We start from the raw sequence: 27757 nt of genomic DNA, 5'->3' as shown, positions 1-27757 counted from the left end.
AAAGCAGGGAGACACAAAGTCGGCCGAGGCACAGGTTCCAGAGAACAAGGCTTTGAGTGCTGATGTTCTTCCGTCGTGCCTGCAGACAGATGGGGAGAAATCGAAGCACACTTCAATTTCTTGTGTTTTTGTGCCCCTTACCTGAATGCCCTGACGACACTAAGTGGGATGAAGAAGACCTGGAACTCGGAGAGGTACCAGGACCTCACTCTCGACCGGGACCGTGATCTCTGAGGAGTCGGGCATGGCGTTGACTGCCGGGCCGCTAGCAGCTTCAGGGACCGCTCCCTCAAAGCCTTCATGCCATGGCCCGGCAGTCGCAGCATGACTTGGGGAGTCGTGGTCGCCCTCCAGACACCATAGAGAGACCAAATGGGGGTCAGTCACAGACATTGTGTGATGACAAGTGCCACACGGCTTGAACCCCGAAGTCTTACTAGAGGACATTCCTACACACCAAAAAGTGGTCGACAAAAGATCGAAAAATCCTGTTAGAAAGTGATAGATGGTAGCTCTCTTCACATATCAGCACTTGACTGGCACAAAAAGTAAAGAACGGACTTCAGCGTGCCGAGGTGGCGCCTATATATGTGATGCCGACGTCGCATCTGGCGCGGACAATGCCAACATTCACTGAGCCAACTGACACACCTACATGCACAAAGGGGTATTGCTTGCAGAAAAATCTTCCGGATCCAGTCAGATGCCTGGGAAATTCAAAGATAAGGAATCTGCCGCTAGATGTCTATCAGATAAGGCCTCAAATGCAGACAAATAAAACAGCACATTTGTTCGGAAAACTTATCACCTCAATGCAAATTTTTATATTGAGCATTTCATTTACATAGTGTTTCAACCATAACATTTATGTAGTCAAAATGCAGCTAAAATATGCATTCTCATTTGCCTTAGTGAATCAGGGAGGTAAAACACCTACTGTTTCTTTGACTAGTAGTGAAATCTGTTCCTTATCAGGCACACTGGCAACGTCTTCACCATTTGGGGATTCAGATTCATGTGGTGCTTGATCAGGAAAGGCTGGACCAGGTTGTTCGTTTTCTAGTCCTTCTGGATTTAATCCTGGTCCTTCTTGGGGAAAAGTAAACGCCGATAAGGCAGGGCCTAATGGGATATTATGAAGTGAGTCCGGTTGCAAAAATGGTGAAATAAGTTCAGGGAACAGCCTTTTTACAACCCCTTGTTTTACCTCTTGTTGTTGCTCATGATAAATATGATCACTAACAATATCTGGATCAAGGACACGAGTTTGGAGATGAGGAGGAAGACGGAGCCAGCTGTTGTCTGCTACAATCTGTTCTTCTCCAGCACCAGTTTGTTCTAGTTCTGGATTTGCTATTGGCTTGTTGGAGATGTAATTACTAAGTTCCAATGGAACGTCGGCTTTTTCCAGTTGAATCACGTCAATCAGGACATGGTTTTGTCTTTCTGTATGTACAGGTGGGAAGTGATTTGGCTCAACTTTAAAAACGTGTTCCCTATTTCCCAGTCGAAGATTGGATTGTCCTGGAAGTTGGTGATCCTGGTCTTTGCTTGTCCCAGCACCATCCTCTGTTGGATGAAATGACCTCCCGTACACAGGTAAAAGCTTTCGAGGATCTTCTCCTTCCTTGGACTGGATAGAATTACTCCACAGTGCTGCAGGTTTGATGACGTTTGGTCGTAAGGCTTTCTGTTTATGCACCTGAAAATTAAAATTAAAATAAATTACAATCAGTCACGGTTGGAGTGGCAGATTTTGCTCTTAGAGGTATAACGGTTAGTCTTATTAGCTTGGTGTTAGTCAAGACATTTTGATTTTAGTAAAAGGATATAATCAACCTAAATGCAAGGGTTTTCAACAAGCCCTCCCCATCCAATAACATGTTGTACTTTTTTCTTTCACCAGTTATATAGCACACAGCATGGGGCACAGGATCAACCCACTTCAGTTACTGGGTAACTACTGGGAGTGATGGCATTCTGCTCTTTCACAAACTGCACATAAGCACACATACTAATTTGTTTCAGTACTAGGGACTACTTTGGCAATGTCTTCTTTCTATTGTTTCTATCCATTTAAAAAAATATATTGGTCCAGGTCAGCAGTTCCCAGAACAATGATATTTTACAAAAACAATGGCTGAACAAAACAAGCACGGACAAGTCCAGAAGGCAGGTAACCCCAAACCTACTAGCTTTACCAAAGCTTTTCCTTATCCTTCTTAGTCAAGCCCTGATGTGTGCTTGTATGACCCAGGAGAACGGCCTTCTTGCAAGAGATTAAAACTTAGGCCATGAAAGTATTCTTCAATTTTGAATTGTATAACCAGGTAAGTATGAATATTTCTTTTAAAGCACCCAATGTATAATAATACACATATTTCTTTTGAGTTGAGGATGGGTTCAAAGTCCATGATTTTAACTGTGCAAAAGCCGGGGGCGCTAGAGGTCGCCAGGCAAGATGGCCGCACTTTAGTGTAGCTCTGCCTGGCTGATCTCCAATCCGCCCATCATCCGCACAAAGATCAGGCATCAACGCACCACCGCGGCTGTCCCGAATGTGGCGACTCTACGGCTGCTGCTGATCCCCTTTTGAAAGGACGTGTGGCCTTGCTGCGGCCGTTTTCGACTCGGAGGTCTTGCGCTGCCCGGCTGAATAAAATGGTGGCCGCCGGCACTCAGAGCTGAGGCGCGGATCGGCTTGGGCTACGGTGTCCATACTCCGCTACATTGGGCCAGCGACCTGTGTATTTCCAGTTGCAGACAGCGGTGCGATCCATACTGCGCTACATTGGGCTAGCGAGCTGTGTATTTCTAGTTGCAGGCAGCGGTGCGATCCGCCCATAGACTGCTGAGGGCTACATATGAGAGGCGCCGGGGGCTGATATCGCCGGCTGCCTGTTGCGGTCCGCAGCACGGCTGATTACCTGCTGGCCCCCGCGAGTTCTGCTGCGGGGGCGAGACCCATCTACAAGCGGGCCGAGGAGGTTAGCGGCTGGGAGAGGAGGTACCCGCAAGGAATTGCGAGGAGCGCATCAGCGCCAGCCTGGAGGGGAGACCGCCGAGGCCTCGGAGAGCGATAGCGGCGAGGGCTGTCTCCGTGTGCTCCTGGCGACATCAAAGGACACCGGTGGCAGACTGTGGTGAGTGGGGCGCGACCTGCTGGGTTCCACGGCTGCGGAGGTGGTGCAGGCCTGGGCATTGGGGTTTCGCCTCGCTTGCCGGGAGTCTGGGCCTCTGTCTTTAGCGGACTGAACGACTTTGGGCCTGTAGATCCTGGACCGTTGTAGCGTGTGCACCTGCTGGCGAATTGCGGCCTTGGAGGGTCTCCTGTCTGCGGACTACGGGCGTCATGGAGGCATCAAGGAACAGGGCCCATTGCACGACTGATCTGGAAAGCTAACCTGCTGCACTCTGCCATGCACCGGGCAGCCCTAGCGGGCCTTATTGGGCGGTGTGTGTCCCCATAGTCAAGTGTTCTGGGCATGGTCATCAACACCTAGACGGTGCAGCGATCTGCCTTGCTGTCGGCACAGCCCGTATAGACTGGTGTGGTCGGCAGCCCACTTTCCCTGCTGGGGCTGGACTGCAGCGCAGTCGGCACATAGTGGCACGTGCGCTGCACCCTGCCATGCTGTGATGCGGGCTGCCTGACCCAGAGTCCCGCAACTATATCCCGGTTCCCGCTGCCTGTACCCCGTCCAGGCCGGGCTATCTTTGTGGGGGCTACCAGGCTGCTGGTCATAGAGAGTATCGTGGCCTCTGGGTCACATCACTGGGTGTCATATTCCTTCCTTCTACGGCTGGTGAAGGTTTGATTCTGCCGGATGCTACATTTACTCTGCATGGAACGCCTGCTGTACTGTATTGAGCTCCTCCGTACGCATTCTGCTAGCTCCTGAGCTTTGGGTCATTGCATTGCTGCTATTGGGGCTTTTGGGCGCCTGCTGTCGCCACTGCTGAATATGGGGAAGCCGGACAAATCACAGTCCCGCCTCACTTTTGAGGCACGAAAAATCGGACAGAGGTCCTCAGAAGGCAGCCTCTGATTCGGAGGCGGACGTCATGGAGATGGCCCTCCTAGTCTGGAGTCTACACTACTGGAGATGATGAAGTCTGCGGGCTATTGAGGGTAACATGTCCACTAATAATCACAGACTGGACCACATGTCTTCCCAACTAGAAAAGCAGACGTCACAAATGGGGGAGGTGGAGCAGAGGGTGTCCACTGCCGAGGACAGACTAAGTGATGTCACAAGCAAGACCCTCAATATGGAAAAGGTCTTGGCCGTTATACAGGCCATGAACGAGGATTTGGAGGCCAGATCTAGAAGGAACAGCATCCACCTTTTGGGTCTTCCTGAGTCCACAAATACAGGTAAAATGGAACTTTACATTGAATCTCTCATTAAGGAGGTATTCGGAACAGAGCAGCTGTCTCCAATGTTTGTGGCAGAGCGGGCCCACCGCTCCCTGGCCGCACAACCGGTCCCTGGGGCATCTCCTCGACCAATCATAGCCCGGCTATTGAACTATCAGGACTGGGATACCATCTTGCGGCTGGCCAGAGAGAAAGGTACCATCAGTCACCAGGGGAACACTTTATCCTTCTTCCCTGATTTCACGGCTGCGGTCCAGTCTGCGCGGCGTGAGTATGGGGCCGTAAAGAAATTTCTCCAGTCCGAAAACATATCATATGCTATGCTGTGCCCAGTGTGCATCCGGGTGGGTGTGGAGGGGCACTTTAAAATCTGCGACTCTAAATGCGGCGATGGAGCATGCGAATCAATTAAAGAGGCACCGCCGAGAGACTGAAACTGATCGGGGAGAGGGGGATTGACAATATTCTAGTACCCAATGATGGGAGTCCCCCCCCCCCCCCCCAAGGGCCCCACTGCATGGACTCTTATAATCGTTTTGCCTTTGGGCACTCGTCTTACTTATTTGTCTCTCATTTCTGTTCAAGATGTAAGCTGTTTTGCAACATAAATATTAGGAAGGATGCACTTGGTTAAGGATTAGCTTAAGGATCGTAACAGGTACACGACCTGATCAGCCACCTCCTACTCTGTGGGAGGACAGTAGCACTCTTAGGCCCTCCATATGGGAATTCCCCACATACTGCTACATGGTTGTATTGTTTTTTGGTAGTTGATTGGGTTTGTCTGGGATGGCTTTGGCAAGTTGAGGGTGGCCAAAGTGGGAGGGGGGCCGGTGAGGGGGGTGGAGTGGGTAGGGGGGTAGTAAATGGCACGGTCTGAATAGTTGCTCTCTACCGTCTGGCACGAATATCTCAGAACTGATTTTTGTACACCGAGTTATTTTGTCTTGAGAGTTTTGGGGCATTATACCAACTGTGGACTACCTGGGATCACTGCGGTCTCATGTTGCAAAGCTCAGCGGGTTACCGGCTTACTGGTTTTCAGCTATGCTTTTTATATGTATGTATTCGTGGCCCCCCCCACAGTAATGCGCTGTAATTTTCGATTCTTAACGTGGAATGTACAAGGCCTAAATAGCCCAAAAAAGATACGCACTGTGATGGCAACCTTAGATAGGCTCAATATCCATGTGGCGATGTTGCAGGAGACTCATCTCACTACATTATCTGCTCAAAAGGTGGGGTCCCGGTGGGCAGGGGTGCGGATCATGTCCTCCTACTCATCCTACTCTCGGGGGGTGATGATCTTTGTCAAACAAGGGGTCCCATTTCAGGTGCATAGTACTGAGACTGATGAGCAGGGCAGGCTGGCCATTGTGCATGGTACGCTTGGGGGTGCAAGTGTGTTACTGGTAAATGTCTATGGCCCGAACGTGGATGATCACCCTTTCTATGCGGATGTGTGGCGTTGCATCTCAGCGTTTCCTACTGAGGAAATTATCGGGGGGGGGGGGGGGGAGGAGACTTCAATGCCTGTTTGGATGTCAGCGCAGACAGTGCGGGAGCTGGAGCAGGGAGGCAGAGACTAACCACCACGGCACTACTGGGCATACTAGAAGCAGGGAATCTGTATGATGTCTGGTGTATGAGGCATCCGGGGGTTAGGGAAGGTACGTTTATCTCCACGGTGCATGGCAGGTGGTCCCGGTTGGACTACTGGCTGTTGTCGGAGGTCGCTGCCACCTGGGTCCTGGATGTGCAACACCTAGCAAAAACATTGTCTGACCACTCCCCGGTCCTTCTTGAGTTACAGGTTCCGGGTTCTGAACATCCTCCATATTCGTGGCGGTTGCAGCCGCCTTCCCTGACTGACCAGGTCTTCAGGCATACCGTGGGGTAGGCCATTCAAACTTTTTTCAGAGAAAATGAGGGAAGAGTGGATAGTCAGGCGGTTCTCTGGGAAGCCTTTAAGGTTATGATTCGGAGGGGTTTGTATGGGGGCGCAGGCAGGGGTGCTCAAAGATTTACGCCGCAGAATCCGCAAACTTGCCGGGGAAATAGTCGCACTGGAACAGGTCTCTGCTTGTGACCCTGCTCCGGAGACGCTCTCTAAAATCCATGAGCTGGTAACAGAACAAGGTAGACCAGGAAATGGCGCATAGATCTTGGCGCTGTACCGCCCGCTATTACAGAGAAGGAGGGCGCCCTAGCCGCTCTCTGGCGCAGAAGCTGGCTGCCCCACGTCGCCAGGCCAAAATGACCGAGCTGCTAGACGGGGAGGGAGTGTCGCACTAGGGCACGGCTGAAATTAGCAACGTGGTGCTGGGCTATTACTCAGACTTATATGGGGACCGTGAAATCCCCGGAGCTGAGAAAATCCATGCCTGTTTGGATGATGTCGCACTGGGTTGGTTACCACCTCACTACCGTATCTCACACAACCCTTCGATGAGGAAGATGTCAAACTAGCCATAATGTCGACCTGTAAGGCAGCTGGCCTAGACTGACTTCCCAGCGAATTTTATAAGGCATATGCGGAGGTCCTTGCACCGCGTCTGTTGGAGGTATTCGCCGAAGCGTATGAATCTGGAGGTCTGCCTCCCTCCCTCACGGAGGCTCTGTTGGTTATACTGCTGAAACAGGTTAAGGCGGCGAATTTAGCGACTCATACAGGCCCCTCTCCATTATAAATATTGATGCCAAGGTCTTGGCCAAAATGATCGCAACTCGGCTCCAACCCCTGGTTCCCAAATTGTTCCTTCCAGACCAGGCTGGATTTGTTCCTTCTAGATCCATCATGCATAATCTCTGCACGATCTTCGCCACCCTGCACTACTTTGAGCGGGACTTCCAGGCGGTGGCCGTGCTTCTAGATGCGGCCAAGGCCTTTGATTCGTTACAATGGGACTTTATGTTTACTGTCCTGCTGCTCATGGGCATGCCGCCATTCTTCCTCAAATGGATACATCTCTTGTATACTGCGCCAGTGGCGCGGATTCGGGTGAACGGTTGGATATCTGACCCATTTTTTGTAAAACGGGGTACACGGCAGGGCTGCCCCCTGTCGCCAATGCTATTTGCTTTGGCGCTTGAGCCCTTGGCGTGCAAGTTCCGTCAACTGCATGCACAGGCTGCATTGAGGTTCCGGCAGAGGCCCTTGGTGGTCTCACTATATGCCGACGACATGCTGCTTTATGTCCGAGAACCGGCCACTTATTTATCGGCGCTACTGCGAGAGTTTGTTAAATTTGAACGATTCTCGGGACTAGGCATCAATTGGGCCAAGTCCACCGTATTTCCGCTGACTGCTGGGACCATCGAGATTGAACTCGATTATCCTTTGAAATGGTCAGTTGACCCAGTGAAATACCTCGGTATATGGCTGAACAGGGACCCTGAGGTGGTTATCACAGCTAATTACGGCCGGGCTGTGGATGGGATCATGGATCAGGCTGGGCGGTGGGCGAGGCTACCCCTTCCGCTCGCGGACCACTTAGCAGTTGTTAAAATGTCTTTCTTACACAAACTCCTTTATTTATTAAGATCCCCATCCACTTGAATAAAGCGCCGTTTGCCGCGTTGCAGTCGACCTTGCTAACGTTCGTTTGGGGCGGCAAAAAACCCCGCTGTAGCTGGAATGTACGGACTTTACCCTTTGACCGCGGCGGCTTTGAGGCTCCTGACCTGCGTCCGTATTACCTGTGCGCACAGGCGCAGTTTGCGCACTTCTGGTTCTTCCCGCAGAGCACACTGCAATAGAGGCGGACTCGATACTGCCAATACCTCTGAGAGCAGCTGCGTACTGAAATTAGCCCAGTTCACTGCACGGCCTGGGCATGGAAAACACTTGCTCACAGAGCACAGTTGGACTACTTGTATGCCCCCAAATTGCCGCTTGCTGCACATCCGGATATCTCGGCCGCTAGGGAAACGGCAGCCTTGAAGGTACTGAATAAAGTGGGGATTACGCAGCTAGGTGACTTATACGAGGCGGGACGATTCCGGTCCTTGTCGGACCCGCAGGCGGGTCACGACACCGGATTTATGTTGGGGTTTACTTATGTGTGCGCATGCGGCGGACGATTCGGGATGTCAACCCAGAGTTCCCTAATGAAACACGAACACTACAAGCCTTAAGGGCGGTGTTGGAAGGTGAGAATCGCAGTGGCTTGATCACCAGGCTGTATAATGCGTCGCTTCGTGAGCAAGAACTCACTGCATCCCCCTCGTATAATAGATGGAAAGACCTGCTATCCACGGAGTTCACTCTGGACGCCTAGAGGTTTTGCTGTGCTCTAACCGGACGCCTGACTGCAAATTGCAACATCCGTATAATCCACTTTAAGTATTTACATCAGCTTTATTACACTCTGAGTCAATTACACAAGTTTGGCCTGCATGACAGGGCATGCTGTGTGCGCTGTGGTCAGGCTGACGCAGATTTTATGCATTTAGCCTGGTCGTGTGTTGGCATTTTCAGGTTCTGGGTACGGGTCACGCAGATATTGTCTGCACTTATTGCCGAACCTGTTGCGTGTATGCCTGAGGTGTGTCTGCTAGGATGGGTGCAGAAGTTGAAACCCTGCAATAGACGTTTGGTTACCATATCTACTCTATTCGCTAAGAGAGCGGTGGCACAATGCTGGGGTGCAAAGGCTGCGCCTGCGGTAGCTAGGTGGATCAGAGACTTGCTATACTGCAGGGACCAGCTAGGAATATATGCGGAGGAACTGCCTGAAGGATCTCGACCCAAGGATTTCTGGGCTCCTCTTTCTGGGTATCTCCTTACTAACCCGGACTTGACTTAGCTCCCTGTTGTGGCGCAGATTATATGCGGGCTGGGATGGTTGGAATTTCGATTCTTGAGGCTCTAGGTGTTGCAATATACTACTGCCAGTAAACCATGACTTTTTTTATGAGTGCCAAGGAGGGGGGGGGGGGTATTTCACTTCGGGGAGTTAGACTTGATGCTCTAAAATCGGCTTGTAATGGACATTCTGGTGAAGAATAATGGACCATCGCACCTGCGAGTGGGCTGCTATGCATTGTTGTTCTCCACCAAGCTGTTAATAAAGTAAAAAAAGAAAAAAAAAAAATGCAAAAGCCATCAAATTACCCTCTGCAGATTCTAACACCTTAAATTTCTGAAAGAAGGTAAAGGAGTACAAACATAACTAAATTACCAAAGTGTCTTAGGGCTTAAACTGTTGACTAAGACGATCTAATAATATATCATTTAACACTAGAGGGCATATACACACAGTGCTAAAACTTCTTGACATGTGAGATGGTTTTAATACCTATTATTAATGATACCCAAGTCAAATCAGCATTATTTTCTTCCCTTCTTAAGATGTGCATTGTCATAATATTCAGAAATAAAAAATGAAAAATTAATATGGTTTCTGAAAATATAAAAATAGGAAAATTGTTTATGCATATATTAAAGTGCATTTTCTTTATATAAAGGATAACTCAAAAATAGCAGATTTGTAAAAAAGGTATCTTTTGAGCTTTCAAAAATAGAGGTTAAAAAAAAAAAAAAAGCTTTTCAAAAATCCCCATTATTTAAACGAGCAAGGAATTTGTTTTTCGCTGTATACCATCATCACTCCTTTGCATGTAAATTATGATTTGGTCCCCAAAGTGAACTAAAAGTACAATTTTGAAAATAAGGTAAGCATGCAAGTTGAGAGATCGGCCATTTGTCTCTATAGCAAACAGTGTGATTAAGTGAGATTTTGGAAAGTATGGCTGTCATATTGAGACTACACTATCACCACTGAAATTGCAACTGATACTTCGTAAGAAGGACCATCCTGCAAAAGTGAGATTTCCATTGGTCCAGGCCCCGGGCAAATCGGTTGCCACAGATTTTTAGCACTATTGCATATTTCTGTTTGGCAACACAGGTCTCATTAATCTAGCAATGTGTTGGTTCTAGAGAAGGAGTAGTTTCTTACCTGTAACTCCAGTTCTGTAGTAGGGGTATCTCTGTTATAGTCATAATCTATGAATAATCCCCGCCCATGTGCGGGGACCCCGGAGCAATCAAAAATATCTCTTAAGCTGTCCCGCATTTGCAAACCTGCAAAGACACTTAAGAGACAGACAAAATAATACAGCCTAATCACAACAAGGCTGCACTGGCCAGCACTTCCTCTGAAGTGAACACAAAAGCCAAAATAAAGTTTGTCATTTTTATTCACATCTGACATCCTCCTTTATTACCACACACTCCCTTCACCAAAATCCCTTTAAACAATAGAGAGGAAGGGGTGGACAGACAAGCCCTATAGGCTGTCATTATGTGTCTGCTAAAGGGATACCGTGCCTTTAAGAAACTCTCCAGAGACCCCCGGTATCCCAGGATGCACAGCCAACACAAGTTACTTTCAGTTCTTTTTGAAGGTGTATAACAACAGGCCTGATACTATCAGTTTACTCCACCGGGGAGGAGGGAGGGTCGCTTATAACTATAACAGAGATACCCCTACTACAGAACTGGAGTTACAGGTAAGAAACTACTCCTTCTGTAGTAGGGGATCTCTGTGTATAGTCATAATCTATGAATAGAATGGCAAGCCCATCCCAACCAACAAGCAGCGGTGGAGTAAGCCCAACCACCAACAAATCACTGTGCAAACAAATTCCTCAGCGAAGCCTGTCCAACCTGCGCATCTGCCCTAGCATCAGAATCCAGGCAGTAATGCTTCGTAAACGTATGGACTGACTTCCAGGTGGCAGCCTTACAAATGTCCGCAATGGGAACATTCCTAAGCAAAGCTGTAGTAGCAGCCTAGCCTCTAGTCGAATGTGCCGTAGGCTTACCCCCCAATGTTGTATTAGCTTTTTGGTAACAAAGCTGAATAGAGGAAACAATCCATCTGGAAATGGACTGTTTTGAGGTAGCTAAACCAGTTCTTACCGAACCATAATTAACAAACAGTTGATCCGACCTGCGGATATCTTTTGTCTTATCCAGGTAGAATTTCAGTACCCTACGTACATCAAGTGAATGCAGAGACCTCTCCGCCGGAGAGGAAGGATGCTGAAAAAACGTAGGCAAAGTTATCATTTGATTTACATGGAAATCTGATATCACCTTAGGTAAAAATTTAGGATGGGTACGCATCACTACTTTAGAAGCCTGGAAAACAGTATACGGCTCTTGACAACACCGAGCCTGAATCTCAATCACCCTCCTGGCCGATGTAATAGCCACAAGGAAGGCAGCTTTCCAAGACAAATGCTGCAACGAAGCCTTATGGATAGGCTCAAAGGGCTCCCTCATCAATCTAGATAACACCACATTCAATTCCCATGGTGGAGAAGGTCTTCTAACAGGGGGAAACACCTTACGCAAACCCTCCAAAAAATCCTTAATCACAGGAATTTGAAAAAATGAGGTTTGAGAAGGGCCCTTCCTATACGCAGTCAGAGCTGCGAGATGAACCTTAATAGACTGAAAATTAAGCCCAGAGTGAGCTAACTGCAGCAGATAAGGTAAAATAACATCTTCTTTACAGGATGTAGGGTCAAAGTCCTTTGCCTTGCACCATAAGCAGAATCTCTTCCACTTATAGGCGTAAGAAGTCCTCGTAGACAGTCTCTTCGCCTCTTTCAAGATCTCCATACAGTCCTGAGGTAGGTTCAAGTGTCCATACTGTACTAGCTCAGGAGCCATGCTGCCAAACTCAAGGACGAGAGATTGGGGTGAACCATCTGTCCTCCGAACTTCGTGAGAAGGTCCGGCCGACACGGCAGGCGTCTGTGTGACAGAACAGACCGGTGAAGAAGGTCGGTGAACCACCATTGTCTCGGCCACTCCGGAGCAATCAGGATCATTCTGGCTCTGGATTGCGACAGCTTGATAAACACCGCCAGGATCAGGGGAATGGGTGGAAAGGCGTAGAGAAAGCTGTTGGACCAGCTGATCCATAGGGCATTCCCCAGCGTCCCTGGTTGGTAGTACCTGGACGCGAAGTCGCGGCATTTGCTGTTTTCTGCCGTAGCGAACAGATCTATATCCGGAGTGCCCCACTCTGCGAAGACGTCTCTTAGCACGTCGTCGTTTAGCACCCACTCGTGGTTCTCTTGAACGAGCCTGCTGAGCGCGTCTGCTTGGGCATTCTGCACCCCCGGCAGATGGGTCGCCGTGATCGTCAGGTTCCTGGCCACCAGCCAGTTCCAGATCGCCTGTGCCTCCCGAGACAGGGTGCGTGAACGTGAGCCCCCCTGCTTGTTGAGGTAATACATGGTCGTAGTATTGTCCGTCTGAACCAGCAGGGAGTTCGTCTTGAAGGAGGGATGGAACGCCTTCAAGGCCAAGTGTACCGCTCTGAGTTCCAAAAAGTTGATATGGTAAGTCGTCTCCATCTGAGACCATATCCCCTGAATCTGAAGAGGGCCCGAATGCGCTCCCCAGCCCTGGAGAGATGCATCGGTCACTATGGTCTGGACCGGAATATCCTTGTGAAAAGGAGTCCCCTTGCAGACATTCTCTGGGGCACACCACCATTTCAGAGACTGCCGAGCGTGTTGAGACAGCTGTATCCTGTCCTCCCAACGCCCCCGCCTCTGGTCCCATTGATCCTCCAGACATTCCTGTAGGGGCCTCATATGCAGACGTGCATTGGGGGTGAGAAAGATGCAAGAAGCCATCGACCCCAGTAAGGAAGACACCGTCCTCACCGTAGGAGAGCGGGCTGAGATGAGATGCCGAGCCTTCCCACGGATCGATAAGCGTCTCTCCTCCGAAGGACACACGCTTGCGTTCAAGGTATTGACTGAGGCCCCCCAAGTACTGGAGACACTGCACAGGGATCGGCACTGACTTCGACATGTTGATGTGCAGTCCCAGGCGATGCAGCAAGGCAGCTGTCCTGTTGAAATGGCACTGGGCTTCCTGGTAAGTGGACGCTTTGATCAACCAATCGTCCAGGTATGGATACACAAACACCTTGGTCTTCCGTAGGTGTGCCGCGACCACTGCCATGCACTTGGAGAACGTCCGTGGTGCAGACTTCAGGCCAAACGGGAGTACTGAATACTGGTAATGGTTGTTGCCTACCAGAAACCTCAGGAACTTGCAATGCTTTGGTGCGATCGGCACATGAAAGTAAGCGTCCTGCAGATCTATGGCGCACAGCCAGTCTCCTCGATGCAACTGAGGGTAAATCTGATGCAGGGACAACATACGGAACTTTTCACTGCGGATCCACTTGTTTGCTTGACGCAGATCTAGAATAGGCCTGAACTCGTTCTTGTCCTTTTTTCTTACGAGAAAGAACCGTGAGTAGAGACCTCTTCCTTTTTGCTGCAAAGGAACCGCTTCTATCGCCCTCTTTTTTAACAGAATGTCTGCCTCCCGCTGGAGCTCCCTCACCATGTAGGAGGAGCGCACTGGTGGAATCTGTGGAGGAGGGCTGGTGAAACGAAGACAGTAACCATTGCAAACAATATTCAGCACCCACTTGTCCTGCGTTATTGTCCTCCACTCTGCCAGGTAGTGTTGAATACTTCCCCCCCACCGGAGCGGGTAACGGATGAGGGGCAAGTAACTTTTCAGGGCTTCGACCCGGCCGGGCCTTTGTTCCCCGACGAGGACTGATGCTGTCCTCTGCCCCTCTGGCGCTTCTGAAAGGACTGCCTCGGGAACTGCTGTTGTTGCTGGGGCTGTTGTTGGTGGCCCGACTGACGCCCTTGACCTCTCTGCTTGGCGTAGCGCCTGCCCGAGGATCGGAAGGACCTCCTCTGCTCCTTGGGCCTCTCCAGCCCCATCGCCTTCAGAGTTTCCGCCTCAGCCTTCATGCGGGCCATCTCGTCATCCGCATGCGACCCGAACAGCGTCGTGCCAGAGAATGGTAAATTGGTGATCTTCTGCTGTGCTTCAGGCTTGAGCGGGGTCAGCCGCAGCCAGGAATGCCTCCTCATGTGTATGCCGTGGCAGTACCCATGGGCCGCCAGCAGCGACACATCCCCCGCCGCACTGATGATCTGATTAGAGACCATCATGCCCTCGTTCAGCACCTCCTGAAAGTCCTCCCTCTTATCTCTAGGCAGGGAGGCAGCGAACTGTTGCAGGGAGTCCCAAAGAGACCTGTCATAGCGCCCCAACAGAGCGGAGGCGCTAGCGGCCTTCATCGTAGTGGCCGACATGGAGCACATCCTCCTCCCCAAGGAGTCCATTTTGCGACTCTCCTTATCCGGAGGAGCCATGGATGAAGGCGTCGTAGAGTGTTGTTTACGAGCCGCCGCCACGATAACAGAGTCGGTGGAGGATCCACTCTGAGGAACGCCGGGTCCGAGTCAGGAGCCCTGTACTTTTTTAGCAGTCTCGAGGGCGCCGGTTTCACCACGGCCGGCGTCAAGAACACCTCCATTGCAGGTTCCTCCAACCCCGGGACCAACGGGAGGAGGGGGGGCGACAGATGAGCCTTATGCAAAGTTTCAAAGATCACAGAAGTAGTGGGAATAGGGGTAGTGACGGATATCCCCAACTTCGCCGCCCCACTCATCAGCACCTCCTGGAACGTGGCAATGTCGTCCACCGGGGAGACGCGGGTAGGAGGCGTCTCCGACAGCGAGGGCGAAAACCGTCCAGTCCCAGAAGAGTTCGTGCCCCTCGAGCCTCTGGAACGAGACCGATACCTCCGTCGTCCATGTCCAGAGCGAGTGGACGATCTGCGCCTACTCCGTGATCGCCTGCGAGGGCGAGAGCGAGATCTCTGCCTGTGAGGAACCCTCGGGGGCGGAGGCGGTGGCTGCGGTGGAGATGTAGGCAGCTGAGGCACGGGCAGAGGCAGCGGAGGAGGGGGAGGAGGAAGAGGAGGAGGAGGAGGAGGAGGAGGAGGAGGAGGATCAGGCACCGGTGGAGGAGCCGGTGGAAGATCGGGCGCAGGAGGCAGAGGCGGCTGCTGGGTACGCAGCGGGGACAGATGTTCCGAAGCCCCATCACTCCTAGCAGGAGAGCCCGCACCAGAACTGTCCGGGCTCGCGGCCACTCTCCTCTTCTTGGAGGGCCTGTCCCGCGTGGAGGCCACCGACTGGGAACGTCCGCGTCTCCCCGATCCCCAACTGGAGATCGTAATCACTGAGGACGTGTTCCCCGATGTCCGTGACGTCGAACTGTACGTCGACCTCGTCCGGCGTCTCTTAGCCCTCGACGTCGAACGCCGTCTCGCAGTCGAGCGTCCTCTCGACGTCGAACCATGTCTCCTCGACGTCGAACCATGCCTCCGTGACGTCGAACCATGCCTCCGTGACGTCGAACCACGCCTCCGTGACGTCGAACCACGCCTCGACCTCCGTCTCGACGGCGACCTGTGCCTCGACGGCGACCTGTGCCTCGACGGCGACCTGTGCCTCGACGGCGATAGTCTCCTCCTGGACGGCGGGCGCCGGAATCTCGGCGTTGACTCCGTCAGCGTCGAGCCGTGGGTCGACGGCGAAGGTGGCGAGTGAAGTCTTCCATGAGGCTCGGTACGACGTCGATGGGTTGTCGACGTCGACCGTGACACCTGCGACGGCGACCCGGTCCCGGGTCTCGCCGGCCCCTCTCTCGACGTCGAACGCCGAGGCTGCCGCGATCCAGAGCCCTGGATCGACGGCGAACATACCGGTGCCTTCTCCCTTGCCGTCGTCGCCTTCGACGTCGAACGCGACCTACCAGCCGGTAGGCGCCGTTTCTGCTCCCTGCTCTGCCCGGAGGTCCCTCCAGGGGCTGAAGCATGGGCGGAGGAGGGAGAATGAGATCCTCCATGCCCCGAAGTCCCACCGGTCCTCTGCTGCTCCTGTCCCTGAAGGCGAATCTTCTCCCTGTCCCTCAGGGTCCTCTTTGAAAAGGTTTTACAGATGGCACATGTAGCTGGGAAGTGTGAGGGCGACAAGCAGAGGATACAAACATCATGTGGGTCCGTCTTGGCCTTTTTCCTCCCACACTCAGGGCAGTTATCGAACAAAGCCATGCTAAGAGTGGGCCAAAACTGCTCCAGATTGCAGGCAGTAGTAGACAAAGGCTCTAAACGTCGAATGAAAACACTATTTATCCAAAAAATCCAATTTTAATCCAATAAACCACCCAAAAGGGGAGAGCTCAAGCTCCAGGGTCCTGCTAGCAGGAGCCGGAAAAAAGAACTGAAAGTAACTTGTGTTGGCTGTGCATCCTGGGATACCGGGGGTCTCTGGAGAGTTTCTTAAAGGCACGGTATCCCTTTAGCAGACACATAATGACAGCCTATAGGGCTTGTCTGTCCACCCCTTCCTCTCTATTGTTTAAAGGGATTTTGGTGAAGGGAGTGTGTGGTAATAAAGGAGAATGTCAGATGTGAATAAAAATGACATTTAAACTTTATTTTGGCTTTTGTGTTCACTTCAGAGGAAGTGCTGGCCAGTGCAGCCTTGTTGTGATTAGGCTGTATTATTTTGTCTGTCTCTTAAGTGTCTTTGCAGGTTTGCAAATGCGGGACAGCTTAAGAGATATTTTTGATTGCTCCGGGGTCCCCGCACATGGGCGGGGATTATTCATAGATTATGACTATACACAGAGATCCCCTACTACAGAAGCAAGCTTTTCCTGCCCAGAATGTTTATTGTACTACAGCATACTTCACAAAGCATAATAGACCAGAGACATGGCAGAGAAGTCCTAATCAAATTGGAAACTAGGGTTCCTCTGCAGTCCCACTACTTGAAGGGGACTTCTAACAAGTTATGTTCTTGAACAAATAGTTTACCAGTCGGTGTAGTTTTGCAGCTTGAAGATCTTTCTGGATTCACTATGCTGTGCATTATTCTGCGGTCTGGTGGTTGGGTCCGGAATCGTAGTCTTTCTTCCTTTTTTTTTTTGTAGCCCAGGTGGGCGTCGACGGCCCACCATTTGGTGTACCTCTCGTGACGTCGGCACGCTTCCTGCGGAAGCTCCCACCTTGGGGCGCCATCTTCGGATTCTTATTTTTTTTGTGTTCGGTTTGTGAATCCTAGGCAATTTTATTATTTTCTCCTTAATTATATCCTTTCAGACACTTCTCTTAAGTCTCTGCTTGTTCTCTATTCTCTGTCTTTCCACCTTCTTCTCTAGCCTCATCTTTCAGGCGGAGGTGGGTGGGTTCGCTAGTGAATCCAGAATGATCTTCAAGCTGCAAAACTACACCGACAGGTAAGAAACTATTCGTTTTGCAGCGTGAATCTTTCTGGATTTACTATGCGGTGCATAGACTTTGTAGCGGTTTGTCATCTTTGTGGCGGCTGGGTGGAAGATGAGCGTTGGTCGTTGAATATATGTTGAAGCACCTTCTGTCCTACTTGTGCTTCCTGGTTCATTTGTATTTCCACAAAGTAGTGCTTAGTGAACTTGTGCACTGAAGCCCATGTTGCTGCCAGGCATATGTCTTGAATGGGTATGTTAGCCAGAAAAGCAATTGTTGCTCCTTTCTTCCTTGTGGAGTGGGCCCGTGCCCCTTCAGATAGTTCTTGCCCTGCCTGTTTGTGGCAGAATTGTATTGTCAGTGCGATCCATCGAGCAATGGTGCTTTTTGTTACTGGTCTACCCAGGAAGCTGGTTGCGAAGGACACAAAAAACTGCTTCGTTTTCCTGTGCTCCTTGGTTCTCTCGATGTAGTGCATCACCGCCCATCTTGCGTCTAGAGTGTGCAGTGCCCCTTCTGCGCTTGTGGCTGGGTTCTGAAAGAAGCTCGGTATCTGTATTGTCTGGTTCATATGGAATGCAGACACCACCTTCGGCATGAAGTGTGGGTCCGTTCTTATTACGACCCTGTCCTTGTGTATTTGGATGTAAGGTTCTTGCAGTGTTAGTGCTTGCAGCTCGCTTACTCTGCGCAGCGAGGTTATTGCCACCAGAAAGGCTGTCTTCATTGTCGGCATTTGTAGTGAGTCCTTGTGGATGGGCTCAAAAGATGCCTTCATAAGTTCCGTCAGGACTATGTTGAGGTTCCATGCCGGCGGCATCCTCTTTGGTGGCGCTATCCTTTACGCCCCTTTCAGGAATCTCTTTACTACTCGTGATGTAAAGAAACTTTTCCCCGTCTCATCTCGTGTGTAAGCTACGATCGCTGCTAGGTGTACCCTTAGCGAGGATGAACATAGTTTAACCTTTAGTAGGTGTGTGAGGTATCTCAGCACCGTTGATTCCTTTGTCAACTTGTTCTGCAGTTTCTATTTGCTGCACCATTGTGTGAACCTCTTCCATTTCTCCCCATAGCATTTTCGTGTCATTGGTCTCCTTGCCTCCCGGAGCACTCGCATGGTGCTTTTGGTAGCTTAAGGTGTGCAAACTCTATGTCTTCAGGAGCCATGCCGCTAGGCTGAGGCTCTCTGGCTCTGGGTGTAGAACTTCTCCATTTTGCATGGAGAGTAAGTATTTCCTTTTGGTGAACTTGTGGGGTGGCCCCTGTGCCATTTCCATTATTTGTGAGTACCAGGTCTGTCTCGCCCACTGTGGTGCTACTAGGATCAGTGTCATGTTGCTGGTCCTGCACTTGTTGAGTATCCTGGGTATCAGTGGTATTGGGGGAAAAGCGTAGGCAAATGTTTTTGACCAGCTTATCCATAGGGCATTCCCCTGGGATTGTTTCTCTGGTTGCCTGGATGCGAAGTTTTGGCACTTTGCATTCAGGTGTGTTGCAAACAGGTGTATCGTCGGTGTACCCCACCTTCTGAATAGCCTTTGCGTTTCCTGTCCATTGAGCTCCCACTCGTGGGATGCTGAAGTCTGCCTGCTGAGCCAGTCTGCTTCCAGATTGTCCTTCCCTGGTAGGTGTATGGCCAGCAGGTCTATTTTGAGTGGGATGGCCCATCTCCAAATCTCCTGTGCCAGGTTGGATAGAGGGAATGATTGGGTTCCTCCCTGCTTGTTGATGTAGAACATCGTTGTCGTGATGTCTGTTTGTATCAACACCTTCTGGTTGTACAGTTTTTTCTGGAAGGCCTTCAGGGCTAGGAATACAGTCTTCAATTCCAGGTAGTTGATGTGTCTGACCGCATCTGCTGGAGTTCAGAGACCCCTCACTCTGAGCTTGTTCATATGTGCTCCCCATCCTATCTGGGATGCGTCTGTGGTGATGGTCACGTTGGGCTTGGTGGTGTCAAGGGCTTCCCTATTGTTATGTTCTCCTTGTTCCACCACGCTATCTCTTCTTGCACTGTGTGCGTTACTACCACTAGATCCTCCCAACTTCCTGTTGCTTGTGACCATTGTTGTTGCAGCCATTCCTGGAATGGTCTCATGTGCAGGCGTACATTGGGGACTAGGTGAATGCATGACGCCATCATCCCCATGATCTTGCTTGCCGTCCACACTGTCAGAGCTCGCCCCTTCTGGTAGAGGCGCGTCTCCCTCAGCAGGGCCATTGTTCTCTTGTCGCTGGGGATCACCGTTTTCTGTATGGTGTTGATCTGTGCCCCCAGGAAGATCTTCACCTGTTCCGGTTTTATTGAGGATTTTCCCTAGTGTATGGAGAATCCCAGCTTTGTTAGCGTCCTTGTGACCCGCTGTGCGTGTTCCTCGCATCTTTCGCGTGAACTTGCTTTTATTAGCCAGTCGTCGAGATAAGGGTATACATGAATCCCCTCCCTCCGCAGGTATGCCGCCACTGCCGCAAGGTATTTAGTGAAAACCCTTGGTGCGGACTTTAGTCCGAATGCCATGGTTGTGAACTGGTAGTGATCTTTGTTGATGGTAAATCTTAACAGATGTTTGTGCTGCCTGTACATTGGGATGTGCAGGTATGCATCTTTGAGATCCACGGTGGACATGAAGTCTCAGTCTCTCATCTGAGGGAGTACCTCTTGTAGGGACGTCATTTTGAATTTTGTGTCCTTATGTACTTGTTTAGGAACCGTAGATCCAGGATGGGTCTTAGTGTTTCGTCCACCTTTGGTACCAGGAAGTAGTTGGAGTACACACCCCTGTTCCTTTCTTTGAATGGTGCTGGTTCTATAGCCTCCTTTTGGAGTAGCTCTTGTGCTTCCTCTACGAGATGCACTAGCTCCTGTCCTGAGTGTTCCCTTTTCTTTGGTTTCTTGTTCGGTGGTTTCCTTTCCAACTCTATGCAGTATCCAAGCTGTATGATGTGGAGTATCCATTTGTCGGTTATCTTTTTCCATTCCTGAAGGAAAAATCTCAGCCTGCCGCCTACTGGTGTTGCATGCTCGTTGGCGTTTGGTCTGTGTAACCCTCTCTTGTAGATTTTTTTGTACTCTTCCCCTCGGAGGGATCTTGTGGGTGAGCGCGCTTCGCCCGGTGGAGTCACTTTGGAGGCGGGTTGATCTCCCACCTCTTCGTCTTTGCCCTCGTCCGTTCCCTCTACTGCGAAAGGACTGGCCCCGAGGCTGGTACTGCCAATTTTGTTTCTGCTGCCCCTGCTGGCCATGATTGTCGCCCTGGTGGCCCTGCTGGAAAGTCTGGTGTGACGTTTCCGGCTGGTTTCCGCCCCTTCCGTATGGTCTCTGTGTTGGGGTACCTCTTCTCATCCCTCTGAATTGCAGGGCCCCCATGGACCTTGCGGTTTCGTTCTCCTTTTTGAGCTGGGTGAGTTTTTCATCCACCGGGGCTCCGAACAGCGTTTCCCCGTTGAAAGGGGTGTTCAGAATGTTGTTCTGGACTTCCGGCTTGAAGCCGGAGATCCTGAGCCAGGCCTGCCTTCTCTCCATTATCCCTATTGCCATCAACCTGCTTGATGTTTCGGCTCCATCTAAGGCCGTTTTAAGGCAACAATTTGCGATATTCTTTCCTTCCTCCACCAGGTGCAAGGCTCTTTGCTGGTATTGTTCGGGGAGGTGCTTGATTAGCTCCCCCATTTCGTCCCAATGTTGGTATTGGTGTCTGTTCAGTAGGGCATTGGAGTTCGCCATGCGCCAGTGCATTGCCGCGTTTCTCTCAATCTTCCTCCCAGTCAGGTCCATCCTCCTGCTTTCCTTGTCTGGTGGTGGGCCAGAGGTTGCCGGGACATATCCTAGCAGTTAACGCAATGATTGAGTCCGCTGTGACGAATCCCTTGATGTAGGGAGGGTCCTGTGAGGAGTGCTTATACTTCTTCTCCGTCCTAGGTGTGATGGACCTGCATGTTGTTGGGTCCTTGAACCCCTCCTTCCCATGGTTCATGACACTTTGGAGCATGGGGAGGAACTGGCTCCTCGTTTGGATGGGGAGCAGTGTTTCCAGTAAAAACTCTTTCGGCTTTTCTTCCTCCAGCTTGACCCCAAAAGCAGCAGCTGCGCTTTTGATGACCATATTGTAAGCCCCAATGTCATCTGGCGGCGAAGGCCTCGAAGGGTAAGTCTCCACAGGCTCTTCTGGGTTTTCGGCGTCGAGGTCCTGCCACTCCAGGACCTGTGTCGTCGACGGCGCCGAGCCGTAGTTTGATTGTTGGTCATCATCTTCCTCTCCCTCATAGTATAGGTCCTCTTCTTCTTCTCCCGGAGTTTGACAGTTCTTCGGCGTCGAACTCCTCCTGTTCCTCAACGTCTACGATGACAGACGGTGGTTTCGTGGGAATCGTGATTTTTTTTCTTTTTTTTTGTTGAACTCCTTTTTCCTTTGTAGGATGCTCTCCATTTCAGCCTCGAGCATCCTCTTCTTCTTTTCCAGCTCTGAGGCCTGTTCTGCGTCGAGCGCGGGTCTTTTCGCCGGAGCCGGCGCGACCTTTTGCTTCAAAGCCGAGCGCCCCGGTTCTTGGCCTTGCTTCAACGACCATGGCTTTTCGCCGGTCTTCGCCACCTGGGAGTCCTTTTCGAAGGATCCGCCGGGCCTTTCGTCCTTGGATGCAGCTGCGGTCATCGACATTTTCGGCGCCAGTACTCCTTTCGAGGACTCTGACTCTGTTTTTCGAGAGTCTGACTCAGGCTTTCGGGGCCCTGTCGAGGGTTTAGTGTTCGACGTCTCTCCTACCTTATCAGACGTTTTCTTATCGGTCTCTGCGACCGTGAAGTCATCTGGTCCCTCGGCGACGTTATCTTCGTCGGTGGAGAGGCCCAATTCGTACAGTGACGGGGCCTGTCCCTTGCCCTGCATGTTGTAATTCGCTCTCCTTTGTCTCTCTCTAACCCGGAGTGTCTTCGGTGTGAAGGCGGAACAGGCGTTGCAGTCTTTGCGCTCGTGGTCGACTGGCAGGCAAAGATTGCAGACCGGGTGCTGGTCCTTCTGCGCGTATTTATGGTGGAAGTTACGGCAGAATTGAAAGGGTGTCTTGTCCATTCCTGCGCTCAGTGTCCCTGAGTGCGCATTCTCTGTTGGACGTCGAAGATCTCGAGGTTCTCCTTCTTCGTCGTCCCGGCTAGTTGATCTTCCTTTCTGTAGTCTTCCTCCACTTCTTCGATGAAACTCATGCTTTTTCTTCTTTTCTTCCCAAAAACTCTGGAGCTTCACGGTGACGATCCAGACCCAACGGCGGAAAAAATAATCTGAAGATGGCGCCCCAAGGTGGGAGCTTCCGCAGGAAGCGTGCCGACGTTAAGAGAGGTACACCAAATGGTGGGACGTCGACGCCCACCTGGGCTACAAAAACAAAAAAAAGGAAGAAAGACTACGATTCCGGACCCAACCACCAGACCGCGGAATAATGCACAGCATAGTGAATCCAGAAAGATTCACGCTGCAAATTTTTCCAGTAATGATCTATCAACCAGACCAGGGAAGGCGGGCTGACAAACATAATACAGAGACATAATAAGCTCACAAATATTTCAATTAATAAAAGATTTCATTTAAAACTAATTTAATATAGTGCTCTAGCATTTTTGTATGTTCCACATTTAAAATATATACAATTAATTTACATTATTATTTAAGAAAAAAAGTTATACTAAATAAACTTTTTACATTTTACCGTAAGGAGATCACATAGTCCGGTTGAGATGTTTACAGAGGATTATAGGGGGCAATTAATGTTTATTTTAAAACAAACCATGTTTATTACATGTCATAATAAATTAGTGAATCTTTTATGTAAAGTATAATTTAAAATTAGCTTTATATATGTATTTTAAATGTAGAATTAATAACCTACTTGAGCACCATTGACTTAATTTTGAATTAAGTCTTTTATTCATTTAAATGAAAAATATTTTTCTTAACTTTAAATTTAAAAACAAAATGTACACAAAAAAAATGGCTTTATTATACATTAATTAAAAGTGTTGTATAGAATTAAATGGAGTTTACTTATATTTTGATAACAATGTTACATTAAATAATAAATTCAAAAATGTGCGGCCGTGCATGTTTTCTATGGCCTGTTTCAGCCGATTTGGTAACATAGGGCTGATATTGCCGGCTCCTGGAAACAAGAACTGCCCCACAGGGCTCCAAAACCAGCCCCCACCCTGGCGACTCACCGGGGAAATGCCCGGTGCCCGCTAGGGCCAGTCCGGCCCGGAGTAAAAAAGGGACAAGGTTACCTTTAGAAATTCTGTTAAAAGACTGTGAGCAAAGGGCTGCAGATTAGTTCATCCTAAGACACACAAATGATGGACGGAATGCAGAACAAATCAAACATTCACCCCCAGTCAAGAAATCTGGGTTAAATTAATTGTTACTTTGCTCACAATGCCACCCCAGGTTAGACCAAGCTATATGCAAATCAATCGTGACCCTGCTCCTCATGGGAACAGTCCAGCCCGAATTGCTAAGCAAGGTCTTCCCTGGACCATAAACACCCGGTGTCAGGGTATAGCCCCTCATCATCTAGGCTAGCTTGAATCTACTGGTAGAGTTAGTCCGGGAGCGCTACCTTTTGGTGGATAGTAGGGGTGAGAGGTAAAACTGCACTGTCTGTTGTTCGAGGTGAGGATTGTTTGCAGGAAATGTCTGCCCTTTTGTATGCCTGTCTCAAATTGCTGTTTCAGTAGGGCTAATGTCCTACAGGTGCGGAGAACTTGCATCTCATTGTGCCAATGCCTTGTGTATTTCTGCGTGGAGCAATCCCCATGCTACCTGCTGTGAGAAGTGTCATTCTGCATAAAGCTTGTCTGGACAGCAGCCTGGATATAGCACTGAAAGGAAACCTTGACAAACCAGTTATGAAGCATTGGTCAGGGGAATCAACATCTGCTGTATGGAAAATGTGTATAAAAGTATTTTCCAAAACATCCCCCTTTGTTACAGTTTCAAGTTCTCCTTGACAAAGGGAGGGAGTGCTGCACAGAAAACTCTAAGAGAGTCTGTGCAACCAAGGCTGGTGTCGGTCTAGCAGTAATTTTTCCAGAGGTGAAGGGACATCCCCTGAAGTGTACATGTTCTACTGGACGAGCTGATGGTCTGCCTATAGAGCATAAAAGTCATTTGGTTTGCATGCGGAGAGAGAAAATGAGGGTGCCTGGCCCTACAGGAGGAGAGATTGCCCAATGTGCTTCTGGTGTCAGGAGGCCATGTACTCCTTCAAGGTGGTCCTTCAAGATGTTATGGGCTCTCTGGTGCCACAATCCTACCTGGCAGATTGGTCATCAGATACCTAGCTGTTTGACATCCTAGACTTCTGGGATCCTGACCTCGAGCAAGAGATTGTGGCAGCACAAAGCTTCTTGCAGCATAGATCTAAAAAGCCATAGACCTCTGGTAATATGGATATGTGCATGCATGAGGACTCTTTTGCTCTATCACTGTTTGGGGAAAACACTTTTACAATGATGGCTGAACCCTGCATGGCTTTACCATGCAGGCTTATCCACACATCCCTTTACCAAATTTGTTGTAAAGGCATGATTGGTAAAAGCACATGTAAATGAGTATTTTGTAGGACACACACACACGGCAAAATTGAAAATAAAAAATGATTTTTAACCGCAGTGGGGTTGGCTTCAAGCAGGGCCCCAAGATGGCTGCCAACACTTCCTAGTTGAAGTGTTGGCAGGCAATCAAATTTTAGTAGGATTGGAGAGTTCACTGCAAGGACTTAAATCCCCAGATATCTATATTTTTTAAGTTAGATATCTTTAAAAAAGACTACTGAATGGATTTACACCAAATCACAAAAAGCACGCTTTCTGGGCCAACATCTAGCTTATCTGCCAAATTTGGTCCAACTTCGTTCAGCAATTCGGGCTGTAGCAGTCTTCAAAAAATGAAAAAGCCCTATAGACATAACATGGGGAAAACGCATTGTGGGACCCCCCTTTTTTCTCGGCCCCAACTTGACGGATCACCCCGAATTTTCAACACAGCAGCTGAACCAAAAAGGGGACTTTTGTGAAACGTATGTAGAGATTAGTCAAGCAGCGCCAACCTTTGGAAACTTTAGCCATAACTATTACTACCTACTGGCGACTGACAGCAGGTAATACATACATACGTACTAGCTTCCTGACAAATTTGGTGCAATTCCATTCAATGGTTCGGGCTGTAGTCATGTTCAGAAAATGCAAAATCCCCATAGACATAGAATGGGGAAAAAGTATTTTGGGACAACCCCCCCCCCCCTTTTTTTCTCAACCCCCGCTTGATGGATCACCCTGACATTTTTAACACAGCAGCTGAACCAACTACAGTACAAGTTTCGAACATTTTGTAAAGATTCATCAAGCAATGCCAAAGTAACTGGCAAAACAAAAACATTTCTTACTATGGAAACTTAAGTTCTAAACTATAACTACCCAATGGCTACTGCCAGTTGCAGAGAAAAGGGAGAGAGAGCGAGAGAAAGAGACAGAAGGGAGAGAAGAGAGCGCGAGAGAGAGAGAACATTCTCCCTCTCCGGAAAAAAAACAAAGGTTACAGAGACGTTACAGTTCAGTTCAGATTTTACACACACAATACCATAGAAATCAAGCTGTTAGAGTTATTAAAAGTAACTACTTATGCCCAAGGTAACTAGAACTTGCGTCCTGGCCATGCACTGTTTTCTCATCAATAATTATATTGCAATTACAACAGTGACATCAATGAGGTCATAAAAAAGGTAATGAGTGATGTAATATCTGGGGTAATGAGCAGTGGATGGTGAGGGCGTGAGTTATAGTTACCTTAGGTTGTGAGTTATAGTTATCTTAGGGCACGTTTTATAGTTACTTTAAATAACTAACTAGGACATTTGAATTTCTATGGTTTTGTGCGTGTAAAGTCCAAACCTAACTAGAACATCCCTGTAACCTTTGTTTTTTTTGTGAATATCTAGGGTTTTTTAAAAATCTCTTTTCTCAGGGAATATCTAGTTATTGTTTTTTTTCTAACGTTAAGCAAAATGCCCATCACAATGCATTGTGGTGGGAGGGGGGGGGGCGGGAAGAGTGGGGAAAAAGGGCCCGGCACTGTGTTCCCCTACCCAAGCTTGCTGCTTCTGCTCCCTCATCCTCCCTGCCATCCATTGTCCAAGTTCATGCCCCTTCTCCCTCATTACAGCCCTGTGTGGCAGTTGTTCTGCCATTGTCCTTCCAGCCGGTCATGAACAGCCAGCTTGCTGCCCCATCCACCTCCTCCCTACCTTCTGTTGTCAGAGTCCATGCACAAGTCCACTCTCTCCTGCCCAGCATGGTCCAATGTGCTGCCACTGCCCCCCATTTAGCTTGATGTCCCTGCCCATTCCCCCTGCCCTCCGCTGTCCAATTCTATGCCCTATTATTGCCTCCGTGCTTAGCTTGCTGCCCCTATGCTCCATTGGACCTGCCACTGTGTCTGTTGGCATGTATTCTTGTACTGCCACTGCCTCTTCCTTCTGCCCTCAATGGTCTGCTATATTTCCACAGTTTCTCTTGCCTGCCCATAATGGTTGGCCTGTTGCCCCTGCACCCCTTTTCCCTGCTCTCCATGGTCCGTTGTGTTGCCACTCCCCCCTTCCGCCTGCCCAGCATGGTCAGCTGGTTGCCTCTGCATCCTCCTCCCTTCCCTCAACCATGTCATGAGTGATGCAATATGTGACGTCATCAGCAGTGCATTGCGGGCACACGAGTTCAAGTTAGCTGAACTAACTATAACGGGGGAATTTCAATGGTTTTGTACGAGTGAAAAGTCCAGCTAACTATAACTTCCCTGAAACCTATGGTTTTTTCAGTGAATTTTTAAGGTTTTTTAAATTCTAATTCCCAACTACAACGTGCTGAGTGGTCGCTCCCCTGTGTCTCCTGCATCACTCGGTATCGTTGCTTGGCTGCCTATCTGCTATTTGCCTCATTATTGCTGCCTGCTGTGTGCCTGGTTGCCGCGCTGAACTTTTTGCATTTATTTAATTTAAAAGCGCCGCTTTTACAGCATTTGCGCATTTCCGCTGGGCTCCCCCCTCCGCCTCCATTTTGCCTGTGTTGTTGTTGTTGTTGTGCTCATCTCTAGCCCGCCCCGCCTCCCAGCTGAGACGCCCTCCCACTGACCAGAACAGCGCTCCAATACCGGAAAGCGCCGTGACTCGCTCCTGTCCCTTGGGCTGAGTGGTC

At 49.7% G+C, this 27757-nt stretch overlaps 1 protein-coding gene across 2 annotated transcripts in view; it reads right to left on the bottom strand.

The window, feature by feature from the left end:
• RNF216 (ring finger protein 216) overlaps window positions 1-27757 on the bottom strand; it is an 883004-nt gene that overhangs the window by 743000 nt on the left and 112247 nt on the right. For both annotated transcript variants that reach the window (XM_085629139.1, XM_085629141.1), the window contains one exon: window positions 938-1702. In XM_085629139.1, the coding sequence (XP_085485265.1) occupies window positions 938-1702 (765 nt within the window). The remainder of the gene's footprint in view (window positions 1-937; window positions 1703-27757) is intronic.

The sequence above is a fragment of the Triturus cristatus genome, chromosome 10 (genome assembly GCF_964204655.1).
Source record: "Triturus cristatus chromosome 10, aTriCri1.1, whole genome shotgun sequence".
In the NCBI taxonomy this organism is placed as follows: domain Eukaryota; kingdom Metazoa; phylum Chordata; class Amphibia; order Caudata; family Salamandridae; genus Triturus; species Triturus cristatus.
The sequence above is the reverse complement of the archived record's forward strand: the minus strand, read 5'-3'. Positions and strand labels throughout refer to the sequence as shown.